The sequence below is a fragment of the Nyctibius grandis genome, chromosome 8 (assembly GCF_013368605.1).
Source record: "Nyctibius grandis isolate bNycGra1 chromosome 8, bNycGra1.pri, whole genome shotgun sequence".
NCBI classification, from domain to species: domain Eukaryota; kingdom Metazoa; phylum Chordata; class Aves; order Nyctibiiformes; family Nyctibiidae; genus Nyctibius; species Nyctibius grandis.
Genome location: NC_090665.1, coordinates 22,733,284 through 22,755,889, shown reverse-complemented (window position 1 = coordinate 22,755,889; position 22,606 = coordinate 22,733,284). Strand labels below are relative to the sequence as shown.

Sequence of the window (22,606 nt, the reverse complement as noted above, 5' to 3'; positions counted from 1 at the left end):
CACCAACATCTCAAATTCCAGCTGATTTGGTGGGAACTAGGCACCTACATGCTTTTAAAAAAATCTGTCAGATACCTGTTTGCGTGTAGGCCTTCATCCTCTTTTTATAGGCATGAGGTAATTCAAGCATTACTGTTCTCACTAGAAAGCACCAGGACTGTGACGCTGGTTGTAAAAAAAGGAAGATATCTGAGACTGCATAAAAATTTATATAAACATGAAAAGGGAAAGTCTTTAATCCTAGGGAAAGTTACGTAACATGCTAACGTAAAATACATTAAATGTCACCAAATTCTACCTATAGAAGTGCCCAGAGAGTTTGCAGTAATTCTCACTATAACAGCATGACACCAGAAGGGGAATTTCACAAATTAATCAGTTTAACTGTTATATATCCATTTTTTGATTTGTTCTATTTTTTAATACATCAGCACTTCATAAGTCACAGAGCTACTGAGATCATAAACGGAAGATAAAATGAATTACTCACTTATAATTATAATGAGAATGACTGCGCATACTACACCAAGGATGATCATCATCTATAAAAAGAAAGTTACGAGAAAAAAAAAAAGAGAAAGTCAGGTTTTCACACAAAAGACATTAACCCCTCAGTGTTTTTGCTTTTACTTAGTGGCTCCTTCCTTGCACTTTTAATTCTTGCAAAGACTCACTGCAACAGACTTGTTAAGGCCCAAATTTAGCTTAAATTTTAGGAACAGCTGAGCACCAGCAATGGACATAGCCTCTTGTCAAAGCTAGCAAGTTCTTGCCCATCAGCTAGCATGCAGTGACCAACCTCGTCCATTTCCAGCAGCAAAGTAAAGAAAAAGTAAACTTCCAAAGTAAAACAACTCCAGAGGTGATTTAAGTGGCTGGATTCACACATGGCCATGTACTACTTTATACTGGAGCAACTTGATTACTTTTCACCACATTCCCACAGTCAGGGGAGAGACAGTTGGACATGTCTAATGCCTAGCAGCTATTTGTGCTGGTTTTGTGTACTTGTGCTGTTGAGAGAGGTAGCCCATGCTAGCCAGCACGGTTTCCAGTGTGTTAGCCTGGAAATAGCTCATTGCAAAGTTGAAGTCTGTTCCCACGAGAACAGATACATCAGAGCCAGCTGTGCACAGACCATACCAGCACTGAGTTCTGTGGGGTAGAGGCCCCACATGAGACTTGCTGAATGCTAATGAGGCCACCAGAGATGCTGAAGTCCAATTCCCATCATTACCCCACTGAGAATGGAAAGACTGAAAAACAACAAACATGGACATGTCAAATCAAGGCCTTTGTTCCTCCCCAAATAGGCCTGGAGGACAGAGCCAGCCATTGGCTTGCAGGAGATTTATTTATTTTTCCCCCCTTCTTCCAGAGTTTGGGAGCCAGGGGAAGAACAGGGAGATTCTATTTGTCAGGGTAAAGCAGGAAAGGACAATGTAGAAAGGAGAATGAGGGTAGGTTTGAAGGTCTAGTGTAGTGTAGGTCGTTGTGGTGACTGCAGTCAACGTGGGTGAACCTAACTCAAAATGTGTGTATGTAGCTCCCAAAAGCCCTGCTTCCTGCACTGTCAGGCAAAGCAACTGGGCAACAGCTAGAAAAGGCCCAGAGGAACTGCACAGTTGAGTTTCTAACCTAGATCCACTTATTTCTGGAGTGGTTTTGTGTGTAGTTTACCCAGAATATTTTGTCTTGCTTTACATTTCATAGCACTGTGGACTGAAGAGAGAAAGCAGGCAACAGACTGGTGAGATACATGTGGGATTCTCCTCTAGGAACAGGTGGTTTTATTTGGGTGGACCTGAATGGTCAGCAACAAAGATGGTATTGAAGAAAAATGGAAATGAAACTGAACTTATGGCACAGTGTTCATGTGTTGGTGGTGCATGAGTAGAAAGAAGCAAGGATATGGGGTCTTATGTGAATAAGAGGAGCTGAAGTTTCTGGGTTCAGAAAAGACAAATCCTAGAGGAGGTCTGAAAAAGCAAAGGAGAGTGAGGTTCCCTCTGCTCATGGGAAAGAATGAGACTTCGAAGACAGCACAGGAGAGAGCTAATTACATCATCTGCCCCTTCTTAAAAGAGACTGTCATTTCCTCACTTCTCACAGCGGTTTGTGGAACCAAGTATGGTTTTGGTAGTTCACCATCCTAAAGAAAGATCAAGAGGCTGATTATCTTCCACAAGGAAAAAGCTTCTTTTCTCCCACTACTGGTATTCACTACACCTGTTCGGGTTTTGTGGTTCACACAGGGAACTGACATGAATTAACATGGAATGCTCTGCCATCCCTATCTGCAGGCATTACCTGAAGCATCAAAATCCGTACCTACATTTTATATACTGCAGAAATTATCTAAAGAATAGGTTCTGGTAAAGATCAAAGTCACTTGACTTATTATCCTGGAGCGTAGAGAGCAAGGCATCTCTTTCTCCTCTTGACAAGAAGAGACCACTTAGAGATCCCATCCTGCAAGCAAAGTCCCATTAAATGCAAGTGAAAGTAATGTCTGCCATGAATTGATTCTTAACAAGAATATATATTCCTTACCTTGCAATTTTTCCACCAGTATTTCCTCTTCAGTTTGGCTGCACTGGTTTCAAACTGTGAGGCACCTGCTTGCAATGCATCTGCCCGGTTGTCAAGCTCCGATAGCTTCTGGTCTCTTTCTAGCACCTTGTCCACATTCATTCTCATGATGTCTACCACCTGCAAAGGCACAGCCTCATGTTAGATTCCACACACAGAAAAGCCAAAGGTCATTTGTTCACACTCTGCAATATCACATGTCATACTGAAACCAGCCATTTGCCATTATGGTATGTGATGGCAGTTACCTGGACAGAGCCTCAAAAACCATGCCTATGGAAACAGACACAGTGAGAACAAGACGAACATAGCTGTACTGTGCTTAGGTGCCCTTAAAGGTAAAAAATAAAGCAACATTATGAAATATCATAATTAGTTTCTTTAAAGCTTTTGATGTCTTTTAGCCTACAATTAGCTACTTCACTATAGATACAAAAAACTGGAGACCAGTACCTCTACTACAATTTGGTTGACATTTGTCCAGTCATTACTAAGACCAAGCCATTATTTTCCTTATACATTTAATATAACTTTCTTACCTGAACTAGAGAAATTGGCTAGGTAAAGGCCACTCTAAAGGGGACTGTATGCATTTCCTGACCAAGGAATTTACTTATTCTGCAGATCTTTCTCGGACAAGATGACTTTCCAGTCTTGCTTGGAAGTGGAGGAGGAGAAAATTTTACCTGGGAAAATTCAGCCTGAGTGTAGCAGGGAGCTCATGCTGCCTCATTGCACAGTCTCAGCGAAAACAGTGTGCACAGCCAGTACACAACAGGTAAGGCCCATTCATGCATATATTTAATACATGGACTTAGATGAAAATCCTTTTCTAGGAAGCCAATAACTCTAAATAGAAATCCTGTACAAATTTATCACTAACATAAATGTTAGACAGTATACCAATCTCAGTAAAGTTGCGTCCACATATTCTAGCAGTAAATGTTTGCTTGTCTGTTACTTCTCATACTCTGTAATGAGGAAGTCCATGTTGTTTGTATTTAATATAATTTAACTATTACCTGCAAAAACCCAGAGTTATTAAAAAAATACATTATTTAAATACAGTGAGATGAAACTGGTATCTTTGAATCTGGTATCAAGAATCTTTGAAAGGACTGGCATAGGGTTAAATGCTGTTCCAAAACTGAAAAGATTTGTTTCACTTGTCCACCCAACCTAAACCAAAATCAAATGTTATAGTCAACCCAAATTTTCTTACTTGCTTTTCCAAACCAAAACCTTCCAAGCATTTCACTTCATATCAAATAAAAAAAAAAAACCCTTTTGTTTTCATTTCTCAGCTAGTATTTAGCTAAATTTTGTCTTGGCATAATGTTTTGTAGTGAAAATGCTGAAACAAAATACTGTAACATTTCCTACCCATTCTCTCCTTTTTTTTGCCCAGGACTATTTATTGAATTTAACCTCACTGCAGTGAACACTTGTCCAGACAAGAGACTGCATTTTTATCAAATAAATAAATGTTTGTGTAGACTAAACCCAAGATCTGAGCCTTAGAAAATAAGCTCTAGGATGCCTAGAGAAATCAGAGGAGAAAACCCAACATGGATATAGCTGAAATACTATATCAGCATTGATATAGCATTAAAAATGTCAGTCATTTTACTAAGACTAAAAATTTTCTCTTAAGCAAAGTTGTGATCATGTTGCTGAGTTGTAGGTCTGGGGCTGAAGTGCTGTGCAGAACAGCACTTGGAGCAGAATACCAGAGAGTGTAGTCCTGTGGTGTTTGGTGCCACCTACAGATTACTTTCCCACAAGATATGAAAGAAAAACAACCAGGAAAGATCTAGTAGGAAGGTCAAAGCAATGCTTAACAGATCAGATCCATAGGTGTTATAAACCAGTTTCACCCTAGTGATTTCACAGTACTGAAAGCCCAGTGGCATTTTTCTCCCTTGGCTATTCTTATACTTTGATTTCCCTATTAAACAAGGATCTGCTGACCATGTGCTATCCACACAAAACCCACACCAACCTCAGCCTCCCTCTCAAACTGGAGGCAAAAAACCCCATGGACCCTGATTATCACCTGCATAATCCTCAAATCTAAGAGCTACTCACTGTCCCTCATACTAGGTAAGAGTTCCTGCCAAGATTATTCCATCATGCTTCACAGGAAGACAAACTTGCATGGTCTTGAGTGAAACGTCTCAGAATACAGAGTATCTTAAACACAAAGCAGGGGTTCACTAGCCTCACTGGAGCTATCTCCATTGATCTGCTTGAAGAGCCCTATATATCTGACTTGCATCACTTGTTTTAGACAGTAATTAGTAATTATTTTTCTTCTTCTAGGGACAATTACTTTTGCTGTAGCTCACATAAACAATTACAGCACCATCATTATACAATATGTTCAGGACAAGAAGTTTATTTCATTATTCTGACCTAACACAAAAGCTGAAATGTAATATTCCTTTCCCCACTGAGACACTCCACTGATGTCAATGAAGTTAGTGTGATGTGAAAATCAGTGATAATGAGAGAACCAGGCCTAGAAATTTCTGCAGACATTTCTGCAGCCAGAGGGTGTTCTTGTGATCAGCTCTGAGCATCAGCAATGGGGAGCCCAGAAAGACCCCGTTTCAGATCTTCAGTAAAGAAGTTCTCAAAAAGACAAAGCTTAATTTGACATGTGTATTTAATTCATCTTAAGAAATGCATTTGAGCTGGATGCTGTGAGGTTTTCTCTACTATTTTTAAAGCATACCTGCAGCTTTTGAAAATAGAGGCCTTTATGCATATAAATAGATATTTTTTAATGTATATTTTTTTGAATTGGCATTAAAGAATCGCACAAGCCCTGGCCATTTCCCCATGGATAGTAAGTGATTAGCTACTTAAGTCTTTGTAGGGGTTTAGCAAAACTCAATACCCAGCACACAAACTTGCACAGCAGGTGTGCAAGGATGCTACAGCTGCTACTGTACTGCTGGTACACTCAGGGACTACACCCATGAGTGGTGGTGTGCTCACTTATTCCCATTGTCACAGCAGTCAGATGGACCCTGGCATTACAGCCAAGGTAGCGGAGTAGTCTGCATGCTACAAGAATTTAAGGATCCATGCTGGAACAGGCACGTGGTCCTCCAAGACCAACAAAAGGAGTGGGGATTTGTTGAAGATGGTGTTATGACATCATGTGTGGGTTCTGTTCTTTGGGGATAAATCGTGATGATTAATCAATAGAGCTCAGGCTAATGAACACAGCCCTCCACTGTACAATTCTCATGGCTTGAATCTATCTATGAGAAGCCGACGGTCTGTCCTGTGAAACAGTCTGTGAGATTAGTGTCTAACCTTTAGGAACGTAGGAACACATTAAAAGGGCTGGTTCCACTATGTCATTTCCTCCTAACCTGCCTGTCTGGGATGAATTCCTGAATTGGCACCAATACCGACGTTTATTCTGCAGAAGTGTTACTGGCACAAGGATGTTCATACTCAGCATCTCTCTTGTACTATCTGCCTCCTCATAAATGCCATCCTTTGGTAAACCTCATTTTCTAGATCCACTGCCTTCAGACAAGCAGGAGTTGCTAGATCACTAGGGAGGAAAGCATCTTAAAGGAAAAAAAATAATCACATCAGCACCCTTGTGGTGAGCAACAAATCACCTAGAGCCACTTACCTCATCCACCCGGGCTTGTGTCTGCTGCAGCCGTTTGTTGCTTGACACATTGGTAGTAGGAGGTGGTCCTGCAGCCCCAGCACTGGTGGGACCTTGGGTAGGAGCTGGAGCAGACCTAGATGAGAATATAAAAAGTGACTGAAACCATCTTCACTTGTTCACTACCCTTTTTCTGGAACTAGTCAAAAGTACGTATCCCTTAAAAAGAGTTTTCCATCATCTCACAGCCCACATTCTCCATTCCTGGATCACAGCCCTGGTGTCCCATTCCCTCCCATGCTGCAATTAGTTTTCACACTATTTCTTGATAGGACCATATCAAACTCTTCCCCTCCCTTGCTGCCTTTTTAAACAGCAAGCAATTCAGATTATCTGCCCTAACTTAGGCCAATGGCCAAACTGATGACAGGCCTGACTAGCAGGGCAGAGCTTACGTCCCACTAAGGAAACAGATTCTGCTCCAGGTATTTTGTGTTGATGCTATTGGAGCCAGGGTTGCCACCATGCCTTCCTCCTCAGCATGCTGAATGATGCACTCCCCTGCTCCTCAGTGTTTGGCTGGAAGCTAACCAAGTAAAGATAAACAAAAGGAGATGAGAAAGAAATGAAGGAGGAAGTGGGGGTGAGACTTGCACACAGCATGGGGTTAGTCATCTCAGGCATTCAGCAATGCTTAACCACCCCACCGGTGGTCACCAAATACCCCACCAGAGCAGCTGGCCAGGCTTGAACATCTGCCGTGGACCCTGGATGAATATTTGCAGCAATGCTGTGAACAAAGCCCTGATCTCCTGTGCTGCAGCTCTTTTCTTAAGCATCAACATTGGCTTTCCCCAGCTTGCTTTAAAACAAAAGACAAAACAATAGTCCCTTAAAATCCAACAACAGATCCGGTCTGTGTCAGTGCATGAGCTTGTGCAGGCAAGTCACCCTGCCAGCCTGAACAGGGTGTCTCAACCTTAGCCAGTCATTCTTCACACCCAGACTTTAACCTGTGAAACCTTACCTTTCCTTTCAAGGGACCCCTGTCACTTCTTCCTGCAGAGAAGTAATACCCTTCCTGAAGCTGCAGAGGAAATCCCTAAGCATGTGAACTGAAAAATATCACAAATCCCACTCATGCATTACCAATACCTTTCCACAGTGACAGACGGAAAGAACACAGTGTTTCTCTGTGAATCATTCCCTTTTACATCCTAGGGTCTGATTAATGCTGCTGGAATTATGGCCCCATTAATATACTGTCAAAGTGCCTAACGACACTAAACTTAGTTCCCCAAAGGTACCTTAAGCTGCAGAATTCAGTTTGACAGTATCGCCTGTGGGCTGAGATCCCTACAGATAACACTGACCCTCACAGACTCCCAGTGATGGAGCAGCTGTTTGCAGACCTGGAGCACTGCTGTGTCTTGCAGTTAAAAAAAAAAAAAAAAAAAAAAATGTGTGTGAGAACGTCATTATCAAGCTTTAGTTGAAAGAAGAGAACTTGAGCTGTACACAAATTGCTCATCCTTTGAGGACCTCACAGCCACTATTAAAAACATAAAAGACCAGATGCTGCTGCAGACAGATGCCACGGAATTACTCCATTGAAGGGCCATGGGCCAGGATCCCAAGAGGATTTATTCTGAGTTTATGCTGTTTTCACAAAGGATCAAAACCTGACTATAATGTGTATCAGACTTAAATAACGCAAAACAAGATTCTCCCTGGAGCATTAACAACTTCAAAGGGAGTTCCTGGTACAACAGAGCTAAAATTGAAATCGTGAAATTTCTTTGCAGTCAAGGAAGTAAATAGGCTTTTTCCCAATCAATCTGCTTGTGTTCAAGCAGAATTTTTTCTGTGGAAACATCGTGTCACACTGTTCACTACTACAAACGTTAACAGAGCTCCCCTCTTGAGCTATGTCCTGTTAGCATCCCAGAGAAAAGAGAAGGGAAGCGCGTGAGAAGTATTTTTCCTGGCCATACGTTTCCGCTAGTAAGCGTAGCTTGTAAGTGCAGTGGCGTTCTTGGTCAAAGCTGTGTGATAACTCAAAAGTTCAGTGCTTGCCATATACCTTTTCTGCCCAGTAATTTTCATCTTTTTTTGCACGTCCCAAGCTGTTCTTAAAATGATTTGGCATAAAGTAGACATTTCCCAGTCTGTTCTCTTTCAGCATCCTTGCTGCCATCTAATTTGATTTCAACTGTATTCCTGGGGCTTCTCTGCTCCCTGTGTAAGGGAGGAATGGATGGGAAGAATGGGTGTTTTTACAGCTGCCCTGACCATCCAGCAGAAGTTACTGTAACTACCAAAGAGAGATCGCAATCTTTATGCTAAGGTACAGCAAGCTTGTAATTAATGTACCCATCTTAATTAATTACATAAAATCTAATACAAGAGTAACCAGAGCTGGGTGATGCCTGCTGTGCAGAGCTACTCTTTCTAAACCTTTTGTCTCTGGAGCTGCGCTCTCCTTACACAGTAACAGCAGCTGCCTCGCTCACTGCCTCGTGGGTCAGAGCAATAAGCTGCCACAAGCAGAAGACTCACCAGAAGAGATTCAGCACCCGCTGCAGAGGGCATAGCACAGGTTCCCAGGCAGGCTCTAGGAAGTCAATCCTTAAGCATAGGGCTTTAATGCCACCAGCAGCTCTTGCAGGTTAACAAGGCATGAGCCCTCTCTCGTCATTAGTCAGCATGTAATATCCAAAATAGACAAAACAAGCACAAAGATACCTGCATCATCTCTCCTCTTCCCAGCCTCCCAAGGCACTTCAGAACAGGACAGAGGGGTCTCCATGCTTCTGGCTCAGCCCTACCAGTGTTTGAGCTCTGTAGAAAGCATCCTGGCTGGGCAGCAGCAGAAGGCAGTACCTCTGAGCTAATGTGGCTCCAGTCCCACAAGGCATCCGTTAAGAGTTTGTCTTTGAACCTAAGTTTTCTAGTAAAGAAGGGAACCGAAGGCCTACATCACTGGAAAGCACCAATATTCTCTGGGATATCTTAGTGCAAAAATTATAGAATGAAAGTCCAACCTACATTTACATAATTCTTCTATTATTGTCTCTCTATGGTGTCATATCAGTTTATAATTTCTCAGAAGCATTATTCAAAGAAATTTATGCAAAACATTAGCACTATGTTAGAGAGGCTTCCTTTTGAAATACATGAAGCATCACAATTTTAAAGTCCTACTTCTCATGGCCTGGCATGATTTTTGGGAGCTTCAAAAGAATGCAAAATCCATATAAAAGCTCCATCATTGGGCCTCTAGCCATCAGACTTGTGGGTTTGGTTTGGGTTTTTTTTAGGAAAAGGAAAAAAGTTACCATTAATGCTGAGAACCTTCACTCCCAAGAACAGGTCAAATTATTTTTGAAGGGGGAACAAAGCTCTATTATTGTTGGTAAAAAAGGGTATAAATCCCTAGCAAATATTCTTAAATGGCAACCAGTCTGCGATGTCAGAGCACTGAGGTACATTTTGGGAGAGTGACGAGTACACTAACTTCAGGACAACAGTACCACATGCTTAGAGCCTTGGCAGTTAGGTTGTTCTTTGTATAACATTCGTGACATCCTTGCTCCCCACCATGCCAGATTTTGCTTCAGTTAGCACGTGAGCAAGCCAGCTGATTGAAAGCAGGTGCTGGATCTGTGTGTGTATGCAGCTACCTATGAAGACACATTGGGGGACTGTCCTAGTGATTCAGTAAAACAGTCTCAGCTGACAGACATCCTCAGTTCTTCTGGTTACGTGCTGGGCCTGAAACTGGTAGGTCAAAATCATGACTAAGAGATTTCTCATCTCAGCTGGATATTTTGGAAGCAATTTACTACTTAGCTCTAATGGTTTAAGGGAGCTGCAACTCTAATTAAGAGAGAATTGGAGATATCCAGTGTTACTGTTTTCCATTTCAGCACTGGCTGAAAGAACATGAAGGATGACTGTGTGCGTACTGTTTTGGGAAGCTGCCTGACACATACTTCCATTTTTGTTCATGTGTGTGAGGTACATAGGAGAAATTTCTTGTGTTAGGCTAGGGAAGGGAGATGCACAACGTGAGTACCAGGGGGAAGGCCACCACTGTGACTTTGGTACAGTTTACGTTAGGACCTTGATAGCTGCTTTCAGCAACTTGTTTTATCCATCCAAAGTGCTTTTAAAGCCTCCAGCTACACGACCTAATCCCTTCAAAGTCTTTATCCTAACAACACTGCAATAAGCTAAGGAAAAGCTATTACCCCTGCATATGGCTGGGAAACAGGTACACGCAGATTAAGTAACTTACTCACTGGTACAAGAAGCCTGTGGCAAAGCAGCCCAGGCCTCTTTGTTGCCATCCTTCTGCTCCCCTCTTCTTCAGCTACTGACTCCAAATCAAAGCTCACAACCTATTTCTAATAGCAGGAATTATTTTCTGCCCCTCAGACTTAAATAGTGAGAAACACACAGCTAAAGGTTACAGCATGAGGAAAGTGAGAATTACATCAGACAGCTTTAGCTGGTATCAGCTGGCAAAGCTCAGAGGAGGGGGCAGTGAAAGTGCATCAATGCAGCAGAAGATTTGACTAATGATCCCTATAAAAAGTGAAATAAAGGAGGCAATTTTCTATGCATCCCAGTTTGATTCCTCTCCTCAAACTCTGTGATTCCTTTTTCCTCAAACTCTTTCCCTGTTGTTCAAATAAAACATAAAATTGCATTGCCTCTCTATTTTTTTACTGACCAGGTACCATATTTCTATAGTTAATATTTACAGTTGCAAACAAAATTAGGTATATTTAAGACGTTCTTCCATTTGGACCCCTTCAAAAGGCGTCTACCCATTTGAGCTTGACTGCTTAAGTGGGATTTGACAGTCTGCGGCTCCAAAGGCATTAAAAAAAAGCCAAACCACAAAAAAACCCCTTTTATTTAATTGTAAAATAAATCAGAACACTTCCATAGCTCTGTACTCTTGAAATTTAACTTTAAAACAATTATTAATATTATCTACAAACGCAAATTCATACACTACTTTAGAGACTACAGATGTCAGTGAAGATCCTGGACCTAACAGTAACTGTAGAAACAAACCACTCTGACATTGTCTCTGGTGCTGAGAACGTTCGTCTGTGAATTTAGATGCATCTGAAAGCTTTGAGGCAGGAAGGATCCCTAAGGAAACAAAGCCCTATAGCACTGGGGGTTTGCTGTTAAGTTTCGAACTTGCTTTGTTTATTTCTATGCAGTAATAGCTAAACCAAGTTTTCCACTGCTAATTTGCAAAGGGGGACTTTTACTGACAATACTCAGTCTTCTGCTTTCTGGAGGGATTTGCTAGTTCCCAGTTTTCTGTTAATCGGATTCTACCACATAGGATTTTATTTCTGCAGTACGTCAGTTTAGCCAACGCTAGCACAAAAGCTTTCTTTAACAATCAGTTTGGCTACGTGCAGTTTGACACAGTCCAAACAAAATCCAGTCTAACCAAAGAGGGAAGACTAAAATTCTGTGCCCGCCTATTTACTTGCCATCTCTCAAAGAAATTGGTACCTTTGATACCTAAACTTCTTAAAGTTCTGGGCCTTCCAGACTTGTGTGCTTAACTGTACAAACTTAAAAGTAGTACAGGCCTAACACAGTTGTGTGTGGACAATTGTGTTCCTGTTTGGGAATACTCAGATATGCGTGTCTAGAAATCAAGAGACATTAGCTCTCCATCCCAACACTTCCCACTCAAATTTTTGCTTTTCCCATAGTGAAATGGGGATAGTGTCAAATGGCAGGTCCTGTTGCTCTTTCAAAACCACATACTAGTTCTGTCAGGAGCGGTTCAGAGAAAAGATGACTTACTTCTAACACCCCCATAAAATTAAGTGTCCTTCAGAATTAGGTTCTCAGCCTTCTTACAAGGAGATAATGATCTTCTCTGCCTCTAAGGTGACAGGACTCTTCAAAAGAAAACCCTGGCTAGAGGGCATGACCTACCCGGTTTCAAGATAGATGCACTCACTAAGGTAATTTGCTTTTCAGTTCAGTTGCCCACTAATTGTATGTATTTCAGATTTCTAGCTGATCTTCCCCCCTCCCGTTATTAACGAGCCTGTTTTAATAGGCTGAATGTATCCTTGTTTTCATTCTACTAATCTCACTTTCACAGGGGGAAAAAAAAAGCTGCTCTATGGGAGTAAAGAAAGTCATGGTATTATAAAACCAATTAGGGTGAAAAGATAATTAGGTTATTGACAGAAGAGTATCACTGCTGGGCCAGTGGATGTTTGCATACTTGGGGGTGGAGGGATTTGCAGATTGTGGAAAGGTGTTTGCCATCCTCTGAGATTTCACAGAGGGAGAATTAACTCCCAACAGCAACAAACAGGCTTCCTTCACTACCAGGGAACCATTTCTGCTTTAACAGAGATGTTCATATCTGTGCTTTTCAGTGTTCCATCTGAGCCCTTCAATATTCAGTAAAAATGTGACTATTGCCAATTAAATGGCGACAGACTTTAACTTAGACTCATTCCATTCTATGACTATCAATTTTAAAATTATTTCTCATGCTATTTGTAATATTTGGGTAGTAATGAGTAAGAGTGAATTGGTGGTAGAAAAAAAACCCTCATATAAAAGGAATTAGCATTTGAGATGTCTTCATTTTGTGAAGAAAGTTCTGCATTTCTGTTCCCAAATGTGATTTTCATGTACTATCAGCAGTATTCTATGAGGACTCTCCCTTATTACAAAATATTTACTCTGATCATCAGCCAAAGAATAATACCCTACATTTAATGTCCCAGGAACACATTTAATTAAATATTCCCACCAGTTTATTATGACTGCATTGACCATCTGGTGTGCTAAATATGCACACAGAGGAAAAATAGAGGAACCTTAAGACATCATCTTTAATTTGATCATTGCTTGTTATGCTAGTAATGACTGACTGATTTATCTTCTCCAGTATCTTCTATTCAAGCCAAATATGTATTACTTACAAGGCCCAAAGCACCTGAATTCTAAATCAAGCCAATTAGTTCAGCTGAATCATTTTTGTGACAAACAAAAGAATTTGCCAGAAAGAGTTGCATTATTTCCATAATTTCTCTAAATTGTAGTCTTCACAACAACCCGTTGCAGTGACTCAGGCGGGGTTTCTGTTAGTCAGAAAAGTAACACAAGGCAGGATTCCTTTTCTGAAATGTCAACACTACAGATTTTTTTAGATCCTTCTTTTCCCTTGCTGTCATCTTTTGTAAAGGCTGTGGCTTAAGATAAAGTCAACACAATGCAGGGCTATTGATTCATGTGTTAACCCCTGACCACACTTTGCAGCATAGTCTATGGATGTGCCTGAAGGAGGCTTAGATGACTCAGGGTGTTAGCGTACACATTTTAGGTTCACAAATTAAAAACTCAGAACTACACTATAGAAGCCAACTGTCTAAAATACGCTCGTATTACGTGATTACCTATCCAAAAAAGCACCTGCACATAAAAACTAGTTCTACCATGTCTTTAGATCCCAGTTGACCAGTCTCATCTTCACATTTAACTGGACAAAAGAAACATAACAAAAATGCATGGAACTAATGAAGGAGCAGCCAAGAAGACAGTCACCATTATAACCTGTAACCCATCTGATCCACTTTAAATCACTCAGTCTGCTACTTCAGCTGCAGTTAGGAACTGTGTTGACCCAGACTAGACTAACCAAATCAGGGCTCTAACACACTGTCATATGGGGTTTAATTTCTACACCATAGCACTTGCCTCTCCAAAAGCAGTGGTAGTGATGAGGGTTCCCCATCTCTTTCTAGAGGAGCAGAGCTGCAAATTATGTCTCTCTGGGAACAACTGCAAGAGGGAAGGAAGAGCCCCATATTACTGAGCACGCAACAGAGCTGGTTAGCTTGTAGGGCAGCCCCACTGCACCTTGCTGCACGTGGGGCCTCTGCTCGCCTACTGCCATCAAGGCACGGCGGAGTGGGGAATCTCCACTGCCCTGCTTGGATCAGCAGGGGACTTTGCCCCTAACAAACCTCTGCATTAGACTAGCGACACATCTGGGTTATCTCTGATCAAATTACATATATTTTTTTCACAGCTATAGCTACTGCAAATCTATATACTTAAATACAGAAAATGAAATAACTAAACAACTCTAAATAATCTCCTTTTGAGGGAATTTCCTCACACTGACCAGTGACTTTAGCCAATTTTAGTCCCTTTTTTTTTTCTCCTTAGAAGAGGGTTAATTATCCTTATTTGCTGATTTGAAATTAACTGTAATATTTATACTAAATGAGGTTTATTTTAATTAGGGAATGAAAGCAAATACAGGTGTAAGCAATTATAAAAAACTTTATCTTCATATTTATATTGACATTAACATTATATTGCAAAAAAAAAGAGATGTAATTTATTGTTTTCTAAATTTTGTGCCTTTAAATTCTTAATTTGCACCAGGATACTTTTGCATAGAAATTACTGTTTAGTAAAAAATTGTGGAAAATTGATCATGTGAAATATTCATGACAATTCATGACAAAACTAAAAATACCTTCAGTGCAATGTCTACACAGAAAAATACCAGAACACTGTATTGCACTAAAAGTCAATTTTTTTAAGGAAGTATTATTTCTAGTTCCTAGGTAGTATTGACTGTACCTTCTATTACTTCTTACAAGATTTCAGAATTAGCATGTTTCAGGCTCTTACAGTAATTTCTCTTCATTAGCTGAAAGAATACAAGCTTTTGCTTTTTTTTTTTTTTTTTTTTAATTTTCTCAAGTTTCTCAATCTGTTAACCTTGAGTGTCTGGGTTACGATGTGGGCTAAGGGCAATAAAATTGGCCCAAAGATCAGCTCTGTGATCTGATTTTGTCACAAAATGGTTACTATTTCAAGTTAGTTGAATATAGATTAAAACTAGTGCTCAGCACGGGTTGCCAATTTCAAATAGATTCAAAGGTATAGGTAAATGAACGAACTGTTACAAAAAGTCCCAGAATTTTGTTTTAAAAAAGTTCCTTATGCTCCATCAGCCCAACATGTTTTTATCTTAATCTAGCCCACGTGAGCTGATGTGGTCTTCAACTGCGAGCTCTTGACTTTGAAAGGTGCATTGGTACCAGCCTTTCTCCAGTTACCACAGCTCTGTCTTGCACACTGAGGTTACTTTACACACCTGGAAAAATAACACAAAGACTGACTATCACAGGAAGAGTTGCATTTTTCTCCCTAGAAAACTTTATTACAGGCATTTTAGTTTATAAATAGGAGAGTGCTTTCACCGGGCATAAAAAAAAAAAAACAAAAACAAAAACAAAGAGGAGATTCAACAGAGAAATCAAATCCTGGATAACACAAAGCCTTTATTTTTCTCATGTGAAGTTACTGATCTGAAATTAGGGAAAGAAAAAACTGACTGCGAACTGAAACAACACTGGATTAAAGCAGAAAATCACCAAAGCATACCAGGCTGTGAGAGAGGAAGCCTAACAGAACAAAGCTGCACTCAGTGCCTTAGTGAGGTATGTCTGAAACAACTCAAGAATACAGCAAGAAATACACTGAAAATGCAGTCAGTATCATTGCTGTTGTTTTCTTCTCCAAATTGGAAGAAAAACAAGAAACACAATCTGTCTTGGAAACTATAGGGGAAATATATAAATACCAAATATGTTACCAGAGAAATGTTTCAAAAACTCAGGACTCTAAAAGCCAGAGTACATTTGAACAAGCTAATGACATTAAACATCCTGGTCTGCCAGATATTCCAGATTCACAAACCTCTGTTTTCAACCTCTAGAGCAATCACTAAGGACACAGTTCCATGGTAATGGTCAGCTTTAAGCAAAGTCCCAAGTCCTATTTCTGAACACCAGCTGATGCACTTGGAAGTTCACACTGACATGGTAACATTATGGTTAGACTTCATGTATGTTCTCATGCAGAGGAGTAAGAGCATCCACTATTTCTAACTGTCTGTGTAGGCTTCCAGGATCATGGGCTATACGCAAAGGAGCAAACAGGCAGCAGCTGGGCAAGGAGTGGGAGGGAAGGATCAGGGTAGAGTTTTGACTCAGCCATCCCCTACTCACTGACTCATGTACTGGTGCAGAAGAAAATGCTATAATTTGCTGCTTGTTGCAGTCAGTTAAAAGTTAACTCTAATACAGAAAAGCAAGGAAGACTCTCAAAGGAATGGTAAGATTCATATGCTTTCCCTGCTTTTAACTGCTATATTTTGGATAAAGGATGTTTTCTGTGACTGTCTTTTGAGAGACCCAAATTAAAACCTAGGAGGCTTGGGGGCTTTCCATTTGCCTGTAAATTATTTCCCAGCATTCTTGTTGCACTTTAGAAGGAAATCCACTACTAACATGCTTTTTTTTTTTAATTAAAAAGCCCCAGCAACAACAAAACAGCTGAAAATCACAAATTTCATCAGCAGTGAAATGTTTTTGTAGCCTTGTTATATACATCTGTTCAGTGGCAGTTTCATCACAACTGATCCTTATAGGGTCATTACCACCCTTACTTATATTAAAGCTTAATTATCAGGATGCTTATTAAGCTTAAATCTTCTCTAACTACTTTGCCAAGAGAACTACAGTGAACATTTTATCCCACCTATTCATTACTTAAACAGCAGTCACACAGTATGTGCAAGTGTTGAGAGATAATAGCAAAAGTGTCTGTACATAAAGCCAAACTTTCATCCTTATTTCTCACAAAATGTCATGTTCAGTTCTTGAAGAGCTGCCGTTAAACATAGCTGCCATTTGCAAGTGACCATGTCCTTATCACAGGTGCTCCACCTTCCCACAGTGTTACAATTCATACACAATGTTTTTTCTCCCCAGTTTCAACATCCATCAATTACTGAAACTAGATTCCATTTAACCAATCAAATATATTAAAGCAATACAAGGAAACTTCTCATTTCAAACTCTCATTGAATGAAAAAAAAAAACGAAAACCCCAGAACATTTTGAATACAAAACCAGAGTTTTAAAGACCTTTTAAAGGAGATCTTTAAGACTACTTTGCCAAATAAATCATTTGACAAACTAATGCGAATTCATTAAATACTGCCTATCAGAAAATTATACAATCCATACTGAAACATGTTTTGAGCACTTTAAACGTGTAAAATAAGATTTGTATATATCATCACAGCCATCTCTCCTAAATTCTCCAGACTCCCATCCTCATGGAATCACTGACAGCCTTGTAGTTTCCCCTTAGACTACGCTCCCATCTTTATCTTACCATCTGTCTTTCTCTCAAAACTGATTTTTTTTAATTACCATCTTTGCTTTACAAAAAGACCTATGTTTAAATCACGTTTCCAGAATCCCTAGTGTGATTTCAGAAGCTCACAGACATACTCTGTGGATCAATGCTGAGGCTGAGATATGGCATCTGATTTCCTAATTTAGTTGAGGTATTTAAAGCAACGTTGTGCACACCTGTATATTCACAAATTGCTACAGTCCAGAAACTAAACTTCAATTTTGCTTTTTTTTTCCCCCCCAAATAAATCCATAAACTTCTACTAATTCAGTAAAGACCAGTTTACCTTGGTTCTATCTTTTAGTCTTGTTACACTCAAGAGACTGAGTTATTTGTTAAAATGCTTAGACACTTCGCTGAAAATCTGTTGTGAGTTGCATCATTATAAGCAGCCCTTGGGGTTCTCTAGATAAATGGAAACACTCTCCTCCATATCTGCTGAGTGAGTATTGCTATTTTGCTTAGCGTTCATCTGAAACTTGGAAGTTAAATATTTTTACAATACTTCAAAAGTAACCACTTGTTCCTCATCTCCTTTTTTGAAAGCCAAAATGTCATTAGGATTGAGGAGAAATGTTTGAGATTTAAACCTGTTATGCTTTAAAAGTCAAAGACTTAATCAAAATTTGAACTGTCCATATGTTATTCAAGTGAGAAGAAGAAATTTGTGAGAATCATATTTGGGACAAAGCAGTCCATTTACAATCAACCATGAAGTCCTGTTTGTATTAACAAAGAAAAAGTCAGATCACTGAAGCGTTCCCATAGCTGCCCTCAAAGCTGCTCTTCAAGCTCTCTGTCTTTCCATCTGTTACATCCCTTTAAGGACGAAGTATTACCTCCTGCTATTGTGACTGGCATAGATACATACTTTAGAAATAAATGTTATTTGTGCACTTTGTTTTCATAAAAAAGCTAAACGACTTTCTACAGTTCTCCCAACTAAATATTGGGAATTAAATCCACCTGTCACAACAAATTCAGCCTACCTACAGCAAGATTCAATGCACTGATAGAGCTATTACTTTTTTTTTTTTTTTTTTTTTTTACTCCCCTTTGGCTCCTGTATTCTTTTTGATTTGAATCATCATGCTAGTGCCAGTGCTGTAATGCAGGCCTGGCACAACAGGTTTCAGACATACAGTTCTTCAGACACTATTGGGAACCTTGTGTATGGCATACAGGAGCATCATGATGCGACAAACAGAGGAAGAAACATGCAGGGCTGTAATCAGTTCCCTAAGTAACAAAGAGATACTACTGAAAGAGAAAGTGGTACCACGGTGGTAAATAAACAAACACAATAAAGGCCCATAAGCATGACTAACTTTCCTGGATACTGCAGAGAATAGAGAGGGACAGAGCATGGAAATTCATGCACCTTGTATCTCTGAGGGAACAGAAAAATTCCTCACCAATTAGAAGGTCAAATAATACCCTCATTCACAAGTCCCTTTTAGGCAGCCAGGAACACTGCCTCCCAGCCGTCCTCCTCTTACAGAATCACAGAATGTTGGGGATTGGAAGGGACCTCGAAAGATCATCTAGTCCAATCCCCCTGCCGTGGCAGGATTGCCTAGACCATATCACACAGGAACGCGTCCAGGCGGGTTTTGAATGTCTCCAGAGAAGGAGACTCCACAACCTCTCTGGGCAGCCTGTGCCAGTGTTCAGTCACCCTCACCGTAAAGAAGTTTTTCCTCAAATTTAAGTGGAACCTCCTGTGTTCCAGCTTGCACCCATTGCCCCTTGTCCTGTCAAGGGATGTCACTGAGAAGACCCTGGCTCCATCCTCTTGACACTTGCCCTTTACATATTTATAAACATTGATGAGGTCACCCCTCAGTCTCCTCTTCTCCAAGGTAAAGAGACCCAGCTCCCTCAGCCTCTCCTCATAAGGGAGATGTTCCACTCCCTTAATCATCTTCGTGGCTCTGCGCTGGACTCTCTCCAGCAGTTCCCTGTCCTTCTTGAACTGACGGGCCCAGAACTGGACACAATACTCCAGAGGCGACCTCACCAGGGCAGAGCAGAGGGGGAGGAGAACCTCTCTTGACCTACTAACCACACCCCTTCTAATACACCCCAGGATGCCATTGGCCTTCTTGGCCACAAGGGCACATTGCTGGCTCATGGTCATCCTGCTGTCCACTAGGACCCCCAGGTCCCTTTCCCCTACGCTGGTCTCCAACAGCTCTGCCCCCAACTTGTACTGGTACATGGGGTTGTTCTTGCCCAGATGCAGGACTCTACACTTGCCCTTGTTATATTTCATTAAATTTCTCCCCGCCCAACTCTCCAGCCTGTCCAGATCTCTCTGAATGGCTGCGCAGCCTTCCGGCGTGTCAGCCACTCCTCCCAGTTTTGTGTCATCAGCGAACCTGCTGACAGTGCACTCTAATCCCTCATCCAAGTCATTAATGAATATATTGAATAGAACTGGTCCCAGAACCGACCCTTGCGGGACTCCGCTAGACACAGACCTCCAACTGGACTCTGTCCCACTGACCACTACTCTCTGGCTTCTTTCCTTCAGCCAGTTCACAATCCACCTCACTACCCGATCATCCAGACCACACTTCCCCAGTTTAGCTGCGAGGATGCTGTGGGAGACCGTGTCAAATGCTTTACTGAAATCGAGATAGACCACATCCACAGCTTTACCATCATCTATCCACCGGGTAACATCCTCATAAAAGGCTATCAAGTTGGTTGAGCATGACTTCCCATTGGTGAAGCCATGCTGAGTGCCCCTAATGATCCCCCTATCCTTGATGTGCCTAGAGACAGCACCAAGAACAAGTTGCTCCATCACCTTTCCGGGGATGGAGGTGAGGCTGACCGGTCTATAGTTCCCCGGGTCCTCCTTCTTGCCCTTTTTGAAGACTGGAGTGACATTCGCTTTCCTCCAGTCCTCAGGCACCTCTCCCGTTGCCCACGACTTAGCAAAGATGATGGAGAGTGGCCTAGCAATGACTTCCGCCAGCTCCCTCAGCACCCGTGGGTGCATCCCATCAGGGCCCATGGATTTATGGATGTCCAGGTTGCTTAATTGGTCCCTGACCCAGCCCTCATCAACCAAGAACTCACCACTACTTTCCCAACTCTCTTTCACATTACAAACAGCTACTAAGCAACAGGAGGTTTGCAGAGAATGAGTCATTCTCATGTGGCTGATAGGCTGAGTGCGGGATGGAGATTAGTGACCTGACAATGCACAGCCCCAGAATCGTTGTGCTTCCAGATAACCAACATGGTCACTGAATGCACCGAAACTTAATAAATACGTGCTTTAAAAGGATACAATTATAAGTCATGCCTTATAATTCTCACAGACAGAGGTGTTAGCTTAGAAAGACGACTGCGTATGTTAGATGCACAGCTGACACATGGCATTAAGCATTCCATACCAGTAAGGTATTCCCTTAAAGTTAACTAGCCAAAAATTAAATTAGATTTTATTTAGATGGCAATATGAAATTTGTAGGCTTTGGACTGATAGTAAAAATTCTGGAAACTAAGAAAAAGTGAAGTGGGGCATAACCACGCAAGGTTAGTCAGTTCGCAATGTAAGCAACAGATTTTGACATAATTGGGAGTGTTTCTGGCAGGAGACATCCTTTTGACTGAGGTTTTACTCCCCTCCACCCCTTTAACAGAATAATGGAAAATAGAAAATCTATCTGGAAAAGGCCTCAAGGGTTCATCTTGACCATTCCCTTATCTCCAGGAAGGACTGACTACTTCTTCAGATCTGAAACAGGTTTGTCTGCCTCAGCCTTGTCTGTTTTTTTTCCCAGTGATATTTGTATCGGACATTTTGGTGGTTCATTTAGCACTTTGAACTCAAACAAAGCTCCTAGGGCACCAGACAGAGCCATTAATCCTTGCAAGTATGCTTTGTCTTAGCATAAGACATAGTCTTAGGGTCCCTAAGTGAGGACTGGCCAAAGTGTATCTGTAGCTTAGGTCCCTTAATCATGGATCAGTTGAAGGACTAGAATATCTAGAAAAGAGTGTGTTGCAAGTCATGAATAAGAAGAATCTTTGTGCCTGCATGAAAACCTTAACAGCAAGCTCACTATTTTATCCATGAAGTCCTAGAGTGGCTGAACATCTATAGAGCAATTTAGTACAGGAAATGAACAGAAGTCATTTTCCTTGCTAAGCTTGATAGAAATCACACTGACTCTGGGGGAACTGTCTAAGAGATCTTTTGCAAAGTACATTTTAACCTGTGAAGGGACCCATTCAAATCCAAGCAGTGTTCTCTCACTGCCTGTTCTCTTTAAAACTGGACTGATTCGGTTTCACAGTCTTAATTAGAATTGACTTCCTAAATAAGTTAGGCCTAAATTCCTAACTTTAAATAAGTTAACTGAGACAAATATTATCAGAAAGATAAACTACAATGTTATTGGGAAAACAGATTTTGAAGCCTGATTCCAGTGTTCAAACTGAGAAGACAATTACAGAATCAATGAATAAATAATAAATGAACAGACCACATTTCAGTTTTTTCCATCAGATTTCAAGTAAAAACAACTAACAGCTTGTGAGTAATCCACTGAATAACAAGTCTCAGAGATTACTTGGAAATGATTTTTCAAAAAAAATTGTTAGATGCTCATAGGCAATTCCAAATTGAAAAGTCAAAAAAATAATAAACTGTGAAGTATTGATTCACCTCAAAATCATGAAAGTTACTAGTGCACAACTTTGTTATACAGGCTATTTAAAAGGGACTAAAGTAATTCCACATATATGTATGCATAAATGTGTGTGTGTGTGTGTATCAAAACCTCAAAAACAGTGACCATCAGAGCTCAGGGAGAAGATGCTAGACATTAGATTATTCTCCAGTCTAGCAAACAAAAACATAATAGTCTAAGATTAGTGTGTTATCAATTCAAATGGTTAAATAAAGGCTACATTCCAAATAAAAAACCTGAACATCAACAAACCAATCCTTGCTATAAATCAAACAAAATTGAAATGGCTTAAAAAAGTAAACTGAAATAATATAACTACATGACACAAGAAGACAGAATTTAATGGCGTTTCAGCCTTAGTCTGTGA

General features: G+C 40.6%; 1 protein-coding gene across 1 annotated transcript in view; it reads right to left on the bottom strand.

Moving 5' to 3' along the window:
- Positions 1-482: 482 nt before the first annotated feature.
- The window catches only part of LOC137666520 (vesicle-associated membrane protein 2-like), a 37,399-nt gene continuing 15,275 nt past the window's right edge, over positions 483-22,606 (bottom strand). The window contains exons 2-4 of the mRNA XM_068406599.1: positions 6,251-6,365; positions 2,554-2,712; positions 483-542 (exon numbers count right to left, since the gene is read on the bottom strand). Of these exons, the coding sequence (XP_068262700.1) occupies positions 483-542; positions 2,554-2,712; positions 6,251-6,365 (334 nt within the window). The remainder of the gene's footprint in view (positions 543-2,553; positions 2,713-6,250; positions 6,366-22,606) is intronic.